Source organism: Podarcis muralis, chromosome 8, assembly GCF_964188315.1.
Source record: "Podarcis muralis chromosome 8, rPodMur119.hap1.1, whole genome shotgun sequence".
In the NCBI taxonomy this organism is placed as follows: domain Eukaryota; kingdom Metazoa; phylum Chordata; class Lepidosauria; order Squamata; family Lacertidae; genus Podarcis; species Podarcis muralis.
The window spans coordinates 62,112,035-62,129,327 of NC_135662.1; the positions used below are offsets into that span (position 1 = coordinate 62,112,035).

Sequence of the window (17,293 nt, forward strand, 5' to 3'; positions counted from 1 at the left end):
CTTTTTTAGCTGAGGTACCCCCCCCCCCCAAAAAAAGCTGCCTGAATGTGACCTTATTGTATGAAATAGTTGCATGGATGGTAGAACCATTAAGGTGCTTTATCTTTATCTTAATGCAGGGCTGCTGAACCTGCTCCTTTCAAAATGCTGTTGGACTCCAACACCCATCAGCCCTTGCCAGCATTGGTCAGGGATGATGATGGGAGTTGTAGTCCAACAACATATGGATATGAAAAACCCAGGTTTTCCATCCTTGCTTTAGGAGATGTGTAAGAGTTGTACGCATATAAATGTCAAGCCTATATCCAAATTTTGGCCCTGGGTGGAACCAGAAACAGGAAAAAACCCGCTATTAATAAGTCAGAAATTAGATCGTTATAACAAAAGAAAAAAATTCTATGGAAAACCGCATTTTAAAATTTCCTGCTCTCTGGTGCCATCTGGTGTTGCATCTTCATAGCACATTCAAATTGCTGTTCCTTTACTAATGTAGCTGAGTCCCTGGAGGGTGTGTTCTTTAGCTCCAGGTCCCTGAAATAAACATCTGGAGTTGGGGCTGAAGCTGACATACTGGCTGGAATCTGCTGAACCTCAGGGTCCCTTCCAATTCTATGACGAACAGTAGTCCTGGAAAGGGCACAAGTGCAGGCTCCTAGCACCTGTACCAAGTTCATCACTCCAGAGACTTCACACTGACTGCCAATCCCAGGTATTAATGGTGCACATCCTGGTTCCCTTTTGCCTCTAAAGAGAGCTCAGTACACACCTTCCAGGATAAGTTGACCAGGCTAAGTCTCAGCCTTAGGACCCTGAAGTTAATGGCTCAAACCACCCCAGATTCTCTGTCAATTTGGACTAGGACATAGTAAGTTGCCTTAGACTGGGTCAAACCAGTAGTCCATTTTAGCTCAGGAGAAGTGTGTCCATAGGGAGGACGACAAGTTAGTTCTTCCTAAGAAACAAGTGCCAATGTTTTTAACAGGGTGAGTGCAGTAAGATTTCTTTAGATGTTTACGATTCTTCTCCCTCATGTGGAGTGTGGCTTTGGAGGCACCCGGACAAAAGTCAGTCTGTTTCTTAATCCGTACATTGCAGGACAAAGAGTCATTAGAGTGATTCTTCATCATTAGAAGTAATTTCAGAAATATGAGATGAGAAAATGTGGAGGGAAAACAAACCAATTCTCCAAACATAGGGATTAGAAACAAACTGCATGCCCTTGAGGGATGGAAATTGTACTAGCGTCTGTGCATCCCGCATTGTGGGCATGGAAAGCAACCACTATCAAATTTAATCTGGCTTTCATACTCTTGATTTACAACTATACTCTGTGCTCGCAACTCCTGTTGATTTCAAGAAAATTCCTTGCACCTCTCAAAATAAAAAATAAAGGAAAAAGTCCTGGGCTGGGATGCAAAATTGTGTCCTTGAGTGGCCCAAGAGCCTGGGTAGCAATGCGTATATTGCTATCAGAAGTGCAATATATTTAACTGCATCCCTGAAGTGTGAATGGGGATTTCCTTGTGTCCAAAAGCATCTCTGCACCATCTATCTGATCTGGCAAGGAAATTGCATGAGGAAGCAAGTTTCCACTTAGGTAGCTCCCTTGTTGGGTTGGGGCAATATGAACAAGTTTCAATTTTTATTTTATTTATTTTTTTGCATTTCTATCCCACCTTTTCCTCTACGGAACTCAAGGGGGTGTACATGGTTTTCCCCTCCCCATTTTATCCTCACAACACCCCTGCAGGGTAGGTGAGGCTGAGAGACGGTGACTGGCCCACGGTCACCCAGTGAACTTCATGGTTGAGTGAGGATTCGAACCCTGGTCCTCCCAGGTTCTAGTCCAAAACTCTAACCGCTACACCACGCTGGCTCAAAACTTTCCATAGGGCTATAGCTCTGCATGCAGTCAACCAGTTGGCAAGTTGCCACCGCCAGCAGATTTTTATGCAGCTAGCTTTGGGCAAATGGAACTATCCCCAGGTGGACAGGCCCATGTGAATGACAAGCCTTACAGACTTGCTGCAGAAGTCATCTGCAAATACAAGGGTCCACACAGGCAGTTGGGGGGGGGGCACCCATGTAAAATAGGGGCTGCATTGTTGCCTTCCTCCTCCCATGTTGCAGTACACAAACCATCAGTTGCAGAGGGAAAAATCCAAAACTAGATTTTCAGGAATTTAACATGAAGCCCTGTGTATGTATGTGATTACTTGCGTATGTATGTGATCATTTGGCCAGGTTCCAAGAGCAGCACATTTCAGCATTGCTAAGTTTGAGCATTTTCTCCATAGCTCGTATAAGCAGCCTGACGCCAAAGTTTTTGCATTAAAAGAAAGGATTAAAATTTAAGGCTGCCTGGGGAAGAGACTTTTGTTTCTCATTTGCCGTATCTGTTCTCCTAAAGGAAAGGTTTGCAACACCACGGGGACTTGTTATTTATGTTAAACAGAATCTCTGCAACTTAAAGAGCCCCTGGAGGACAAGTCATAAAATGAGCTCCCCCCGCCTTTTATTTTCTTTGAAAAAAGTCTTTTTGTTGCAAAGCATTTCTGCCACAAGTATGCTTAGCATTCAGAATTAGTAGGCAGTCTAATAATAAACTTGTCACTGAGAGATCTGGAGTAGATATTTTGCACATTTGTCAATCCTAGGGAAAACATTGCTTTTAAAACTGTTTGGGGGCTTAAGGGAGAAAAGAAGGCTGAAGCTGCTTTTGGCACTCCTTGGCTGTATGTGTGTGAACATTTGCAATTGCGATGGCAAGTCTAATACAGTGGTAATTCGGGATGCGAACGGGATCCGTTCCGGAGCCCTGTTCGCATCCCAAACGGAATGCAAGATGTGACGGCGTGTCTGCGCGTGTGCGTGTCGTGTTTCGCTGCTTCCGCGCATGCGCGCGACGTCATTTTGAGTGCACATGTGCGAGCGGTGAAACCCGGAAGTAACGCGCTCCGTTACTTCCGGGTTGCCGCAGAGCGCAACTCGAACACGCTCAACCCGAAGCACATTGAACTCAAGGTATAACTGTAATGATAATGATGATGGTGGTGGTGGTGATGATACTATATTTATACCCCACCCATCAGGCTGGGTTTCCCCAACCACTCTAGGCAGCTCCCAACAGATTAAAAAGAGAACACACACACACACACACACACACACACACACGGTACACAAATGCATGATATACCGATTTGGGGAGGTCTGCCTTGCTGTTTTCACTTCTGAAGTTGGACCATGGGCATACCTGATGATCCTGCATAAGTGACAAGTGAAGGTAGCTCTGATCTGGTATGAAGGGCGGTGTAGGAATTTATTAAATAAATAAATCTTACAGCCATGTTAGCTGCACTACTTGTGACATCCTTTGCACCTAGCAAAAGGCCAGAGTGAAAATGATGGTGCTTAACAGATTTAAATGAAACACAATTCATTGGTGGATAATGTGTTTTGCATGCACAAGGTTCCAGGTATGATCCCTGTCATCGCCACCTAGAAGGAACACATAACAGGAAATAAGTTTTCCTGAGATCCTGGAGAGCCAGAGTCAGTGCAGATGATGCTGGACAAATAGCCTGGCCTAGCATCTTCTTGTGTCCCAAATATATCTTTGTTAAACCCTTCTTTAGTACATCAATATACAGCGAAACCATTCTGCATAATTGAATTAGATTTCTTGTGAGGGTAGCCATGAGATTTCAGTCATGACAACAAGAAGAGATTTGGAAAAGTTGTCACATAATTTGACCATGCATTAAAACAATGCTGTTTGCAAATAAATGTCTTGCCCAGAACTGTAGCTACATACTGGGGTTTGCTGGCATTTTACCAGGGAAATTAAAAGTAAATTTCATCTCGATTTGCCTTCTTTTAAATTAAGCAGCACTGCTTCCTAACAACACATTCTCAGGCATCTTTTTTGGTTCTGTGTCTGGGCGTTAATAAAAAAAATGTGCAGCTAAATAACATTTATTATTTTGGCAGTATCAGTTTCCTCTATAAAGTTTGTTGATGGCTTTGGTGTTAGTTTTTAAAAGTTGTACTTAACTGCATATTTGCCGGGGAGAGTCAGATGTTCATTCCAGATGTAAAGCATTTATTTGTTAACCCAGTTTAATCTGAAGCAGGTTTGTAAATTCAGATGAGGAGCTCCTTTATAGCAGGTGAAAGAAAAATTAGTGATGTGATCAGAACACCTGGAATTATTATTTTTAAAATAAATATAGATTTCCAATATACAACAGCAATTACCAAAAAAAGAGAGGGGAAATGCAAAAACAAAACTCCAACTTACCCCCTCCAGGATGGATCAGTCTATGTAAGAACACCTGGAATTCTTAAAGATCAGCAGCTGGATGCAGAATAAGCTTAACAGGTGTAGAGTTTAGTTCATGTTCCTTGCTGGCATATAGCCATACACAAGACTCTTCCTTCTTGAGCTCCCCTTGACTCCCCAAGTCCTGGAATGGATTAGCCTGTGATAGACCCAGGACATTCTAAATATTGTCTTGGATTGAGGAAAGCTTCTGTCACAAGCACCACAGATTCCCACAGACTGTAGCTTGCATAGGAAGCTACAACCAACCATGGCTGTCTGCTGAGTGCACCTATATGACACGCTCTGAAATCCGTCGCCCGTGTTTCTCATTCATGCATTGATTTTTTGGTGTGTACTTGAAATAGGTAATACATGAAGCATCTCATAATCATAGGTATACAATCACTGGACACCCTCTCTCCAAACACTGACTGAGTTTAAATGCAGTCCTCAGTCTCATCAATGTCACTTCAAGCTATCATTGCAGCGTAAAATCCATGGGTGAATGTGGTCTATGTGCCAGATATGCTGGTTGGGTACATCTGATCCACAGCTAATCTCCATGTGGGCATACAGATCGACCGTATTGCTGGCACCCGCCTGTCACAAGAAACAATGGAGTGCTCCTCCAAGGCTGTGTGAAGTCAAATCATGGCGTCAGCAGCACCAAAGTGATCTCCCCGGGGCATAAGCCTGGGCAGTGTGTGTGGACGTCCTGGGCTTCCCAGGCGACAAGACTCTGCTATCGGCCTCACTGACGTGGTCCAAAGGAAAGCTGAGCTATATGTTTGGCACCAGCTTGGCTGCAGGAGGTGCCGGAAGGAGGCGTACAAGGCAGCATCCAGCCATCTTAGGGACTTCACTTCGGATTTGTGCAGGGTTTACTCCTTAGCTCTGTATTCTCCCAAAGATATCCCACAAGGCTGTGGAGGTTTAGAATAAGAGTTTTCATTCTCCCAGATGGGCTTCCTTCCTTCCCAGATTGATTAGTAGCAGATAAATAAAGCATCTCTCTCTCTCTCTCTCTCTCTCTCTCTCTCTCACACACACACACACACACACACACACACACACACAGAGAGAGAGAGAGAGAGAGAGAGAGAGAGAGAGAGAGAGAGAGAGCTCACACATTAGGCTGCTAGCTGGCTAGCTAGCTAGCTAGACAGACAGACAGACAGTGTGCTTTTTTTCTGGGGGGATGCATACCCCTAAACATTTTGTGAATTTAAGTTTGGCCTCATTGAGGGGCAGTATTTCAATATGAGTAGGAAAATGAGAGTACCCCTAAACTTTTTTAGAAAAAAGCACTGCATGATAGATAGATAGATGATAGATTAGATATAGATAGATAGATAGATAGATGATAGATGATACATCCATGCATACATACACACACACACACACACACACACACACACACACACACACGATTAAACCTGTTATGAGCTATCTTAGGTATACTTTTTTTTTACTCTCAAAATAACGATGGTTTGGGTTTTCCCCCTGGTAAAACTGCCATCAACCAGTGAAATGAATGTTTGTGTAGAGACTCTTAACATGGTTGACCTGTGTCTGGCCAAGTGCCTCAGTATTTATGTTTTCCTGTCTTTCTCTTTGAACCCATAGGTAGTAACTCCAGTCAGGTCAGGACAAGGTTATGTTTATGAGTTCCCTACCAAATACCAGAAGGATACCTATGACATCCCACCGATTCGTCCTCTCCAAGGGGTAAGTACCAATAAAGCTGTCAATGGCTGTTGAAATTAATCTGCATCTGAGGTCTTGGCATTTTATCTATTTCCTAAGTGTGGATCAGGTTTACTCATTCCAGATTTTTAAAAAAAATAATAATCTCTGACCAGATTGCCTTTCCCACTCTCTAGATGGCCACAGAGTTTAATGAATGCACTGCATGTGGCTCAAAAATAGAAAATATGCATCTGTTTTCTAAGGGAATAATCTATTCAAGTGGTCACACAGAATACCTGAAAGCAGAAAGCAGTCTGTTGTGTGTTTTTTTCCCAAATGCTGTTTCTCAGTTCAAATGTTTCCCCCCCTCCATATAAGAAATATTGGTTCCTTGAATAGAAGTACAAATAGCTTAGCTGGACTTGCATACTATAAGAAAATAGAGCATACTTGCCTGTGTAGGTTCAGGGTTTGTTAGCTTGTTTTTACTCTGAGGTTATCCTGGCCACAAAGACTGTGTCTCCCAGCATGCCCTGGGGCATCTCAGTGGGTTCTGAATAGCTCAGTAGGTTAGAACATGGTGCTGATGATGCCAAGGTCGCAGGTTTGATCCCCACACGGGACAGCCGCATATTCCTGAAATTTCAGGGGGTTGGACGAGATGATCCTCAGGATCCCCTCCCATTTTGCACAGGGACTTGTGTATTGTTTCCAGTGTAACAAGTACCCCTTGAAATTGATTTGTGCTGCAGGCAGCAGCCTACTTGTTGTATGATGGAGCCCAGCCTTTCTACTGCATGTCTGGTTGATGTCCTGCTTAGACATTTCAGAAAGTCTTGCTGATCTCCTTTGCTTCGTGCCATGTTATATTGGGACTGGCAAAGAATGAAAGCATGGCTGTCATGTGTTAGGGGGACCCGCGCGAGTGCAAAATATCTGGGCGAGGAATTTTTCGTTTCTGTCCTGCATGCAGAAGTTCCTCACTGGCTAGGAGTTCAGCAACATGGGCCTTCCCCATGACATTGGTGGAGCAATCTTTGCAAAGAGCAAGTACCCAAGAGAGAGGGAGAAATACCCAACCCAGCCCTTCCTGCTCCACATCTTAAGGTCCAGGGGGACTGTAAATGGCACACATATGTGCTGATCTCAGTGGAACAGAGCAGGGAGGGATAGTGGGGCGGGAGAGTTAATTCACACCTCATGAAAATTGTTAGGGATTAGGCATCAATTACCATCAGCAGCTGCGTTCATACTTCAGTGGAGAAGGAGCAGGGCGGCCGCTCTGAGATAAATCACAAGTGTCAAAGCTGCAGGAGGATCGAGCTCTGTGTCAGAAGCCTTTTCCTGTAGATCTCTTTCCTACGGTCATAGTCAATTTATTTCTACAGCACATTTTCCACAAATGCACATATGCTTAAAGCAAAAAGCAAGCAGACTACAGTAATAATAGTATACAAGCACGATGTTAGAATATTATTTATTATTATTATTAGTGCTATTTTTGTAGAAAAAGAGGTGCCGGAACTCACCATGAACTCCTCCCATGTTCTCTTAGAATGGCAATGGCACCCACCAGAGGGTTCCGGCAAGTTCCGGCTGAAAAAAAGCCCTGATGATTATTATCACACTTATATCCCATCTTTCTTCCAAGGTGATCAAGGTGGCATATGTAGTTCCTCCCCACTCCCCATTTGACCCTTACTACAACCCTGTGAGGTAGGCCAGGGTGAGAAGCAGTGACTGGCCCAAGGTCTCCCAGCGAGCTTCAAAGATGACTGGTTGATTGGAACCTTGGTCTTCCAGGTTATTGTCAGGCATTTTCACTGCTGTGCTACAGAGGATGGAAGTTGATGTTGGAATTTGGACACAAGGTGTTTCCCAGGAAGGGGTAGATATCACAGGGTACGGGTATATAGTCTGAGACTGCTGCTCAATGCCAGGTTGTCAGCTGAATCCCAGGTGGCCTCAGCAGTGCAGGGTACCTATGCCTCATTCACCAGCTACAGCTGTTTCTGGACTTAGATAAGCTGGCTGCAGTGATTTATGCTCTTAATAACCTGCAACTGGACTGCTGGAATGTTCCCTACATGGGGCTACTCCATCTTCTTAGCCACCCAAATCAAGCTGCATAGTACCAAGGTGGGTCAAGTTATTTGGGGGCCAGAAAAAAGGCCATATATATATATATATATATATATATATATATATATATATATCCCAAGTGTCTCTCCCTGGCAGTAAAATATATACTAATAAATTAAATCGCTAACCATTTATGGCCCTTTCATCACCACCCAAAATCAGCTGCCCAAGGCAACCCGCCTAACAGTTAAGGCCAGCCCTGCTAATGTACAAATTAAAATTTAACAAGCCACTGGAGCTCAAATGTTAAATTGCGGGACTTCTAACAAAATACACAGCTTGTCATGAAAGTGGGCCTCCTTCCTGAAGGACTGGAAAGTAGCCAAGGTAACCTCAATTAAAAAGGGGGGAGGGGAATCCAAAGGGAAGCTGAACAATTAACGACTCGTTATGTAAGCCTTTGCTGGCTTTACAAGGGGCGTAGGAAAATTCATGGAGGGTAGTTTTAATGGCCATTGATAGACCCAACAGTGTAATCCTGTACATGTCTACTCAGAAGTAAGTCCCATTGGTTCAGTGTAAGTTGACACAGGATATCAGCCTAAATGGAACTTGGTGTTCAGGAGCTGTATGCCACTGAATAGCAGTAGTTGGGCAGCGAGTTCAGGGCAATTGCCATCATGTCTTGTTTGGGGGGCCTCACCGAAGGGCAACTAATCCCAAGTTTCCAAATCCTTTTGAAATCAGGATCCTACCCTAGACGGTGAGGGTTGATCAGTGGGGGCTCATCTTATGTCCATGTTCTCTTCTACTGATCTGGAATCTGTCAAAACAATTCCAAATTCTACTAAAACCACATTTGATAGTAATCGTGATAAGTTAGTTGGACTCAATGGTCTGACTTGGGAGTTAATCCAGCCACTCAATGGGTAACCCTGGACCACTTGTTACTTATTAACTTGATCCTACCTCACCAGGTTGTTGTGAAGAGTGAAGAGACCACATAAGCCACCATGAGCTCCTGGAGAAAAGTTGGGATACAGATGCAATGAATAAATAAATATGACCCCAGTCCTTCAGAAATATATTTCCAAAATACGTTTGTTCTTTTCCAAAACGGGAAAACCGGTCCTTTAGAAAAGCATGAAAGTGGTCTGGAGATGTCTTGGCATGTCGTTGTTGTTTGTTGTTCTTTAAACCCGAAGCAACAGCAAGTAAAACCCCAAACCTCATCCTGTTTGTTACAGAAGTAATTCCCAAGCAAAGGGGTAGAGTGGGGTTGGATGGATTTGAAATGGCTGTGGGTCCCTATGGCGCTTTCCTCTGTGTTAACGCGACTCTTCTCTCCTAAGATTTACGACGTCCCCCCTGCATCATTTAAAGGTCCCGCACACACCGCCCAGATGGGGAACATGGAACCTCAAGGGGTCTACGATGTGCCTCCTGCAAAAGGCGTAAGTCTATTCCTCCTCCATTGAAAGCAAACGTGTAATTTCATGCCGTGTCGAAGGCATGTTTGAACAAAAAAAGTACATTTTGCATTTTACAGAAGAAGCAGGGAGCACTTTGAACTCTCTAGCCCTTTCAACATTCCCCTCAAGCTTGCAGCTCGCTTATTTATTTAAAATTGTGATAAAGATAAACTTCAGGGTGTAATTACTAGCTTTACGTAAGGCATTCTTGTAATTAGAGTTTTGAAAAATCGACACTCGTGCAGCGGGCTGATTTGGATCTTTCTGCTTCACCTGAGAGGAGTTCATCCGTGTTGCTTCATTGGTTTCTCTGGGGCTCCGACTGCCTGGTGCGCCCGTCCCCGTGGAAGTTTCCCATCAAGGCATACATTCACACACAACCTGCTTATGCGGTCTTCCCTTCTGCAAGACGCCGCATAGCAGGCTTTGCCACAGTCATAGGAGTCCTGGAATCTGACTTACATTGTGAAAGCTGAGATAGCTCTGTCAGTAGAGCGTGAGACTCTTAATCTCAGGGTCATGGGTTTGAGCCCCACACTGGTCAAAGGTTTCCTGCATGACAGGGGGTAGGGCTAGATGACCCCTGTGGTCCCTTCCAACTCTACAGTTCTATGAGTCAGACTGTGAGTCCATCTTTCCTCAGTAATGCATTGACTGGCAGTGGCTCTCCAGGGTTATAAGGGAGAGACTTTTCCCATCCCAAGTAAGGCAGGTGCCATGTCTGTATGGTGTGAACAGGGGATGGAGAGGGTGTTGATGCTGGGTCATGGAATCATAGAATTGTAGAGTTGGAAGGGACCTCAAGGGTTATCTAGTCCAACCCCCGGCAATGCAAGGATCTCAGCTAAAGCATCCTTGACAGATGGCCATCCAACCCCTGCCTAAAAACCTCCAAGGAAGGAGAGTCATCCCAAGCTACCTTGTTCCTTTTTTTGGAGACATGGTGGGTCTCTTGGCCATTCCTGAACTTCCTTCCTGTTGGTGCTGCCACTTTGGGGAGTGCAAACATCAGCTAAAAACACAATATAGTGCTTAACACAGCTACAGATAAGCCATCTGGGTAAGGTGGGTTACTTTCCATGGCGGCACCAACCTTCCCTGGGCACTGAGGAGCAATTGCATCATGTGTCTGGCCCAACCTGGTGTTACTGAGCTGTGACCATGCTGATCCAGAGATCACAACACCGTAGCTGAGCATGCATTCACATTCTCTGGAAGCTAGTGCAAGCATTTATGTTGACCTGCCTCAATGTCTTAGATGTCTTCACGAATTAATCGCAGGCCTCACGGTATGGAGGCGATGCCTTTTTGCAGCTCATGGCTTTTTCCCACTTTTGTGTTCCAGATCTACTCAGTCCCACCTTTGGGGTGCAGAGATGCCGCAGATCCCAGGGAGCGCTCGCCCGACTCAGCCACTTGCGTGAAGCATGAGGTGAGGCCAGAAGGTGTGTACGACGTCCCGCCTCCCATGGCCAAAGGAGCTGCAAAGGAAACCGGGCAGAAATGCGTTTGCAGCCCGCCTGCCCCTTCTGACCTCCCCCCACACCAGCAAGGCCTGTACGATGTCCCAGTGAGCCACCAAACCCCCTTTGCTGGGCAGCAGATAGCTCCCCAGATGGACGTCTATGACACCCCCAGAGGAGTCCCGTTCCCCGGACAGCTCTTGGGATTTGGGGATGGTGAAACCAAAGAGGGTGTGTACGATGTGCCTCCGCAGGTGACACAGGACACTAAAAGGCTGCAGGACATGACGGATGGGATGAACAGGCTGTCCTTTTCTAGTACAGGGAGCACCAGGAGCAACATGTCCACATCTTCCACAACGTCAAAAGAATCGTCCTTTTCAGCCACCCCAGAGAAGGACAAGAGATTAGCGCTGGATCCCGACGCAGCCATAGAGAGACTCTACAGGCATCAGAGCACAATAGAGACCACTGTCTCCAGCTTAATGGCCTTTGTCAACTCCGACTGGCGGTCTTACGAGTACATGGAGAAGCACATCAACAAGATCCACGCAGCCGTCGAGAAGGTGGAGCAGTCCCTGGTTGACTACCTTCATTTTGCTAAAGGAGCTGCGGCCAACGCGTCCTTCCTCTCTGAGCTCAGCCTCTACAGCAAGCTGAGGAGGGAGCTGCAGAGGCTGGAAGATTCGCACCAGATTTTAACCCAGACTAGCCACGACCTCAGCAGCTGCAGCTGGTCCTTGAATGTCCTGGCTGTCAACAAGGTCCAGAACAAATGCGACGATCTGGACCGCTTTGTGATGGTGGCGAGGACGATCCCGGACGATGCTAAGCAGCTCACCACCAGCATCAGCCTCAATGCCGAGGTGCTCTTCAAGCAAGGGCCGAGTGGCTCTTATTTGAAGAATGCGTCGGAGATTGCAGATTACGTATATGACAGCCCTCAGGCCCAGACGCTGCACCCTGGAGACAAGAGCCAGGGCCATTGTGCTTCTTTGTCACCCCTCCTTTCCAAAGACCAGCATTGCCAGTGCAGCAGCAGCAGTGATGGCTCGGAGAAGAGCTGGATGGATGACTATGACTATGTGCACTTGCAGGTTAGTACTGCTTCGTTGGATTAAGCCAGGTTTGGGGAAAGGCTGTAGCTCAGCGGAAGAGAACCTGTTTGGCATGCCAAAGGTCCCAGGTTCCAGCATCTCCTGGTAGGGTTAGTAGATGCTGAGATCCTGGTGGGCTGCTGCCAGTCAGTATACAGTGGTCTGACAGCAGGTTCCTGGGCTCAGCATCCTGCTTTCAGTAGGGGCAAATGCTTTTGGGAAGTGGCTGACAAGCAGGGCAGGAAGGCAACAGCCCACCTCTGGGCTTTGTCTCCCAGGAACTGCTGTTCAGAGCTATACTGTCATGAAACATGGATGTTCCTTTGAACTAGAGTGAATATTAGCAATAATGGATATCTATTGGCCCATTTTCCATGAATCCATTTAAATTTCCCTTTAAAGCCAGCAATAATAATAATTTATTATTTATACCCCGTCCATCTGGCTGGGTTTCCCAACAGAATATTAAAAATACGATAAAACATCAACCGTTTAAAACTTCCCTAAACAGGGCTGCCTTCAGATGTTTTCTAAAAGTCAGGTAATTGTTTATTTCCTTGACATCTGATGGGAGGGCGTTCCACAGGGCGGGCACCACTACTGAGAAGGCCCTCTGCCTGGTTCCCTGTAACCTCACTTCTCACAGTGAGGGAACCACCAGAAGGACTTCATTGTCCGGGCTGAACAACAGGGGGTGGAGATGCTCCCTTCAGTTATACTGGGCCGAGGCTGTTTAGTGGCCATCATCATAGGTCAGGAGAGCAATGAGTCACATGGCATCAGTGAAGTTAACTCTTTATTCAAGGAAACACGGTTGGCCCAGAAGGCCAGGCCTGATGAGCAAAGCAGCTCGTCGTGGTAGATCAGGGGTCAGTAAGGTTTACCTCGCCTGGGCCGGTTCACTCCAGCGGAGATCTCTCCATGGGGTGGATCGTGTGTTTGTGTGATTTCAGGCACCGCGGAAGCGGGTCCCCATGCCATGCTGTGCTGGTTTAGCGCAGCGTGCAGGGACTCGTCAAGTTGGCAGCTCGTAGGCTGGTTAAACAACCCCTGTGGACCGCTTGTGGCCCATGGGCCTTAGGTTGCTGACCCCTGCAGTAGATCTTGCCCCTACAAGGCAGTTGTGGAGCCTGAAGGTCCCCACCTTCCCACTGTCGTCTTAAGTCTCCCCCCCCCCCCCCGGGTCCTTTCCAAGCAATCTGAGACTCCATCGCTGTGCTAGTCTTTGCTCCTCCCTCTTTGGGCCTCTTCTGGTTCTGCCTTCAAGTGCTGCAGCGGAAGGTGGAAATCCCTCACACTGGCACCCATTTTCTGGACAGCAGCTCACCCCAGGGTATGCTGTCTCAGTAGCAGGCTGTTTGCCCCATCTCCTACCCTTGGCTACTAGTCACAGTGGCTGTGTTCTGCCTCTGAATGCCGGTTGGTAGGAATAGCATGGGGGGGAAGAGTGCTGTTGCTCTTATTGGGATTATTTCACATGGTGAGCTCTCTCTGTTCTTGTATCCCTTCCTTCTCTTCAATGATAAGAACTGGAGCGAGAACATAATGAAATACCTGCTGTGCAACAGCTACGCTCCTGGCTTGGTTGTCATCTCAAGAGATGCACATGCGTGACATGGCTTTCTTTGTTTTGTTTCTTAAATGTTATCCAATCAGGGGAAGGAGGAGTTTGAAAGGCAACAGAAAGAGCTTCTCGAGAAGGAAAATATCATCAAGCAGAACAAGATGCAGCTGGAGCATCACCAGGTAAGAGTTTGTGGAAGCGTCAAAAACAGCAAAAGAGGAAAAGTCACAAAATGCCACTGAATGGAGAATTTACTCTCTCTTTAAACCACGTGGCCAGCTGGCAGGGGCAGGAGAAGCTGTCCTCTTTGTAGAACACACATTTCTTTATTATTTTATTGAGCATGCAAAATGTACTAAGCTCCTGAAAGCACATTAAAAGCATGGCATCTCTTCCCACGGGCTTAATAGACAAAGCACAAAACGTTTTTTTAAAAAAATGTGTTTGTGCACTCCTCCGGTTTCGCCCAAGCTTGCTGCTACTCTTGTTTTCTTGTTACCCTGTTTTGTCCTTCATCCTGTTGGCACTTAAAGAGCTTGCTATTAGAGGGAATGGCACTTTGAAATAACGTGGCATTGACTCTGCTGTTTGCTTTTCAGCTGAATCAGTTCCAGTGGCTGGAACAAGAAATCACGAAGCCCGTGGAAAACGACATCTCGAAATGGAAGCCGCCTCAAGGCCTTCACCCTGTGAACAGCCCCATGGCCTCTCAGGAAAGGCAGCTGCTTTTGTTTTATGCGGACCAGTGTGAGACTCACTTCATCTCCCTTTTAAACGCCATCGATGCATTCTTCAGCTGCATTAGTGCTGCGCAGCCGCCCAGGATATTTGTTGCGCATAGCAAGTTCGTCATCTTAAGTGCTCACAAGCTGGTGTTCATTGGGGACACCCTCACTAGGCAGCTGACCACTCAGGAAATACGCAACAGTATAATGAACTCTAGCAACCAGCTTTGCGAATTGCTTAAAAGCATCGTCATGTCCACCAAGGTGGCTGCCCTGAATTATCCCAGCACAGCATCCTTGCAAGACATGGTGGACCGTGTGACAGAACTCTCCCATTATGCGCAGTCATTCAAACGCTCTTTGGTACATATGGCATCTTACTGAGGCACACAAAATGGACAGAATCCAATGCAGAATAATGCCTAAAAAAATAAAAGAACTGGAAATGTTTTCTATATTATGTACAAAAATGAAACTTGATCATTTAATTTTATTTTTTTCTAGAAGTTTTATACTAAATATTTTAAATTCATTTTATGGATTAGAAATTATAAAGGGTTTCGGCAATCTCAGCCTGTTTCTTTTATCATTTTAAATACAGTATACATATATAAATATAAAGTGATACTCTGCATGTATGTATATGTTGCAACATTCCATAAAGTTCATTAAGTAAGCACCTTAACAAAAGCATTCGTCAGTTTTATGGTGTATATGTGGCCTGGGTTTTTCAGGATATCCATGAACTATTGTTTTTGCCTCTTGGGGGCTATAGTGTATATTGTATTTTATTGTAGCCTAATTATGTCTTGGCATAGGTTGCTACTAAATAAACGATGCCCTCTTACACTGAAGTCCTGCACATTTCTTTGGAAGCAAAACTCATTTCTCTTTGCCAAGCTATGAAATTCACTCCGACCAGAGGTAGTGATGGCCACAACTTGGAATGGCATTAAAATAAGATTATTAGACTAATTCAAGGAGGATAAGACATTCTGTGGTTACTATCCATGATTGACTACATTGTGGCTCCACTGTCAGAGGGAGTGTGCCTCTAAATACAAGATACCTCTGGTTAAGAACTTAATTCGTTCTGGAGGTCCGTTCTTAACCTGAAACTGTTCTTAACCTTAGGGACCACTTTAGCTCATGGGGCCTCCCGCTGCCGCCGCTGCGCAATCTCTGTTCTTATCCTAAGGTAAAGTTCTTAACCCGAGGTACTGCTTCCAGGTTAGCGGAGTCTGTAACCCGAAGTGTTTGTAACCCGAGGTACCACTGTACTGCAAAACACAGAAGGGGAGAGTACAGTTGTGCTCAAGCCCTGTTTGCTGGTTTCTCATAGGCATCTTGTTGACCTGACAAAAGGATGCTCAGGAGGCCTTTCAAAGAATGATCTCATTCTTTGAAATGAGCATGCACAGGACAACAGGACAGCAGCCTTAATTGCTGTCTTGTGAGTGGTATGAATTGTTTCTCTTATAAGAAACAAGCAATTAGCAATACAGGATGGGTGGGTGGTAAAAATATCATGTCCTCAGAGACAAGACTCTCTTGTGTCATACCTCTGTTTAATGGTAAATCTGTAGTTCCTCAAAACTGGACAAGTTTTATGTGTCTGTCATTCACTTGCATTTGCAAACTGATAATAGTTGCTAAATTGCTGTGGTTCTTATGTAGCCTCGGGGGTACTTGTTCAGAATGCCAATGGATGCCTCTGATACATGGAGATAAGTTTTTTCAGCTGTATAACATTGCACTAAATTGCAGAGCAGTTCAAAGGTGTTCAGCAACGCAGCTGTCTCACCACATCAAAGCTTACCTGTGCTATACAGTTCCCTGGGCAATGATGACTAAACAAAACTAAATGCATGGCAATTCTTGCCCTTGCGAGATGTCTTTCTGCACGTGCATAAATTCCTCTGGATTGGAACCACAATGTAGTTCAGATAAAGAACCTCAACCTTCCATATTTACTGGTAAAATACAGGTCTCTTTCACCAAAATGCAGCTCTGGTGCTGCATAAACAGCTATAGCCGTGTGATCAAATGACAGCTTTGGATGTTACAGGAATGCCGCCAAAATGCTAGAGAAATGTCTTGTGCACATCCCTAGTGCAAGTGTTCTTCTTAGATGTAGCAAAGAAATGTGTTTGGCCACATGCACAAATCATGCAACTGGTACTAGTGTTTCCATTAATATCCAAAGACACACATTGTGGGATGGGGTTAAACAACTAGGAGCCACGCAGTAAGTGCTTAAAGGAATACTAAGCAAGGCCAGAAACTGTGATCAGCCTGTAATATGAAGCCTCTGGCATTATATACAATGCAGACATACACCAGCCGTAATCCAGTGGTATAGAATATGGTGCATAGAGGAGAACCTGGATTCAGTTCTCAGTATCTACTGTTATAGGTTATCAGATGGAGATGCTAGAATTTTGTCTGAGACTCTGGACCACTGCTTACATCGAAGTGCTAGGCTAGGTGGTCTACTGGTAATATGGTACAAGGCAAGTTCTTCTATCTGGAGGAGAACACCAGACTTTTTTTGTAAAGTTTTGTTTAACTATTTCATTTTCTAATGTACAATTTATAATAAACAGTTATAATGACAGAGAAAATTTAAAGATAGGGGGGGGGGGGAACCATACAATGGACACGTAGAGTGAGTAGTTTGCATGAGTTTAAATAACAAAGCCCATCTTGAAAATAGTAGTTCCATTGTGTATGTCACGCCAAATCACATAAAAAGTATCTGGAGGTTCTAGTCCTTGCTGAAATCTCAAATTATGCATAATTTTCTCTATTAGAGCTATATTCCAGAGTGAGTGCTACCAAGCGTCCAGTGTAATATTTTGGGCTGTTTTCCATTGA

The 17,293-nt window shown here is 45.2% G+C and overlaps 1 protein-coding gene across 1 annotated transcript in view; it reads left to right on the top strand.

The window, feature by feature from the left end:
- The window catches only part of NEDD9 (neural precursor cell expressed, developmentally down-regulated 9), a 57,178-nt gene extending 41,908 nt beyond the window's left edge, over positions 1–15,270 (top strand). The window contains exons 3-7 of the mRNA XM_028737734.2: positions 5,951–6,052; positions 9,448–9,549; positions 10,913–12,127; positions 13,784–13,873; positions 14,291–15,270. Coding sequence (XP_028593567.2) covers positions 5,951–6,052; positions 9,448–9,549; positions 10,913–12,127; positions 13,784–13,873; positions 14,291–14,800 — 2,019 coding nt within the window. The 3' untranslated portion in view covers positions 14,801–15,270. The remainder of the gene's footprint in view (positions 1–5,950; positions 6,053–9,447; positions 9,550–10,912; positions 12,128–13,783; positions 13,874–14,290) is intronic.
- Positions 15,271–17,293: the final 2,023 nt, after the last annotated feature.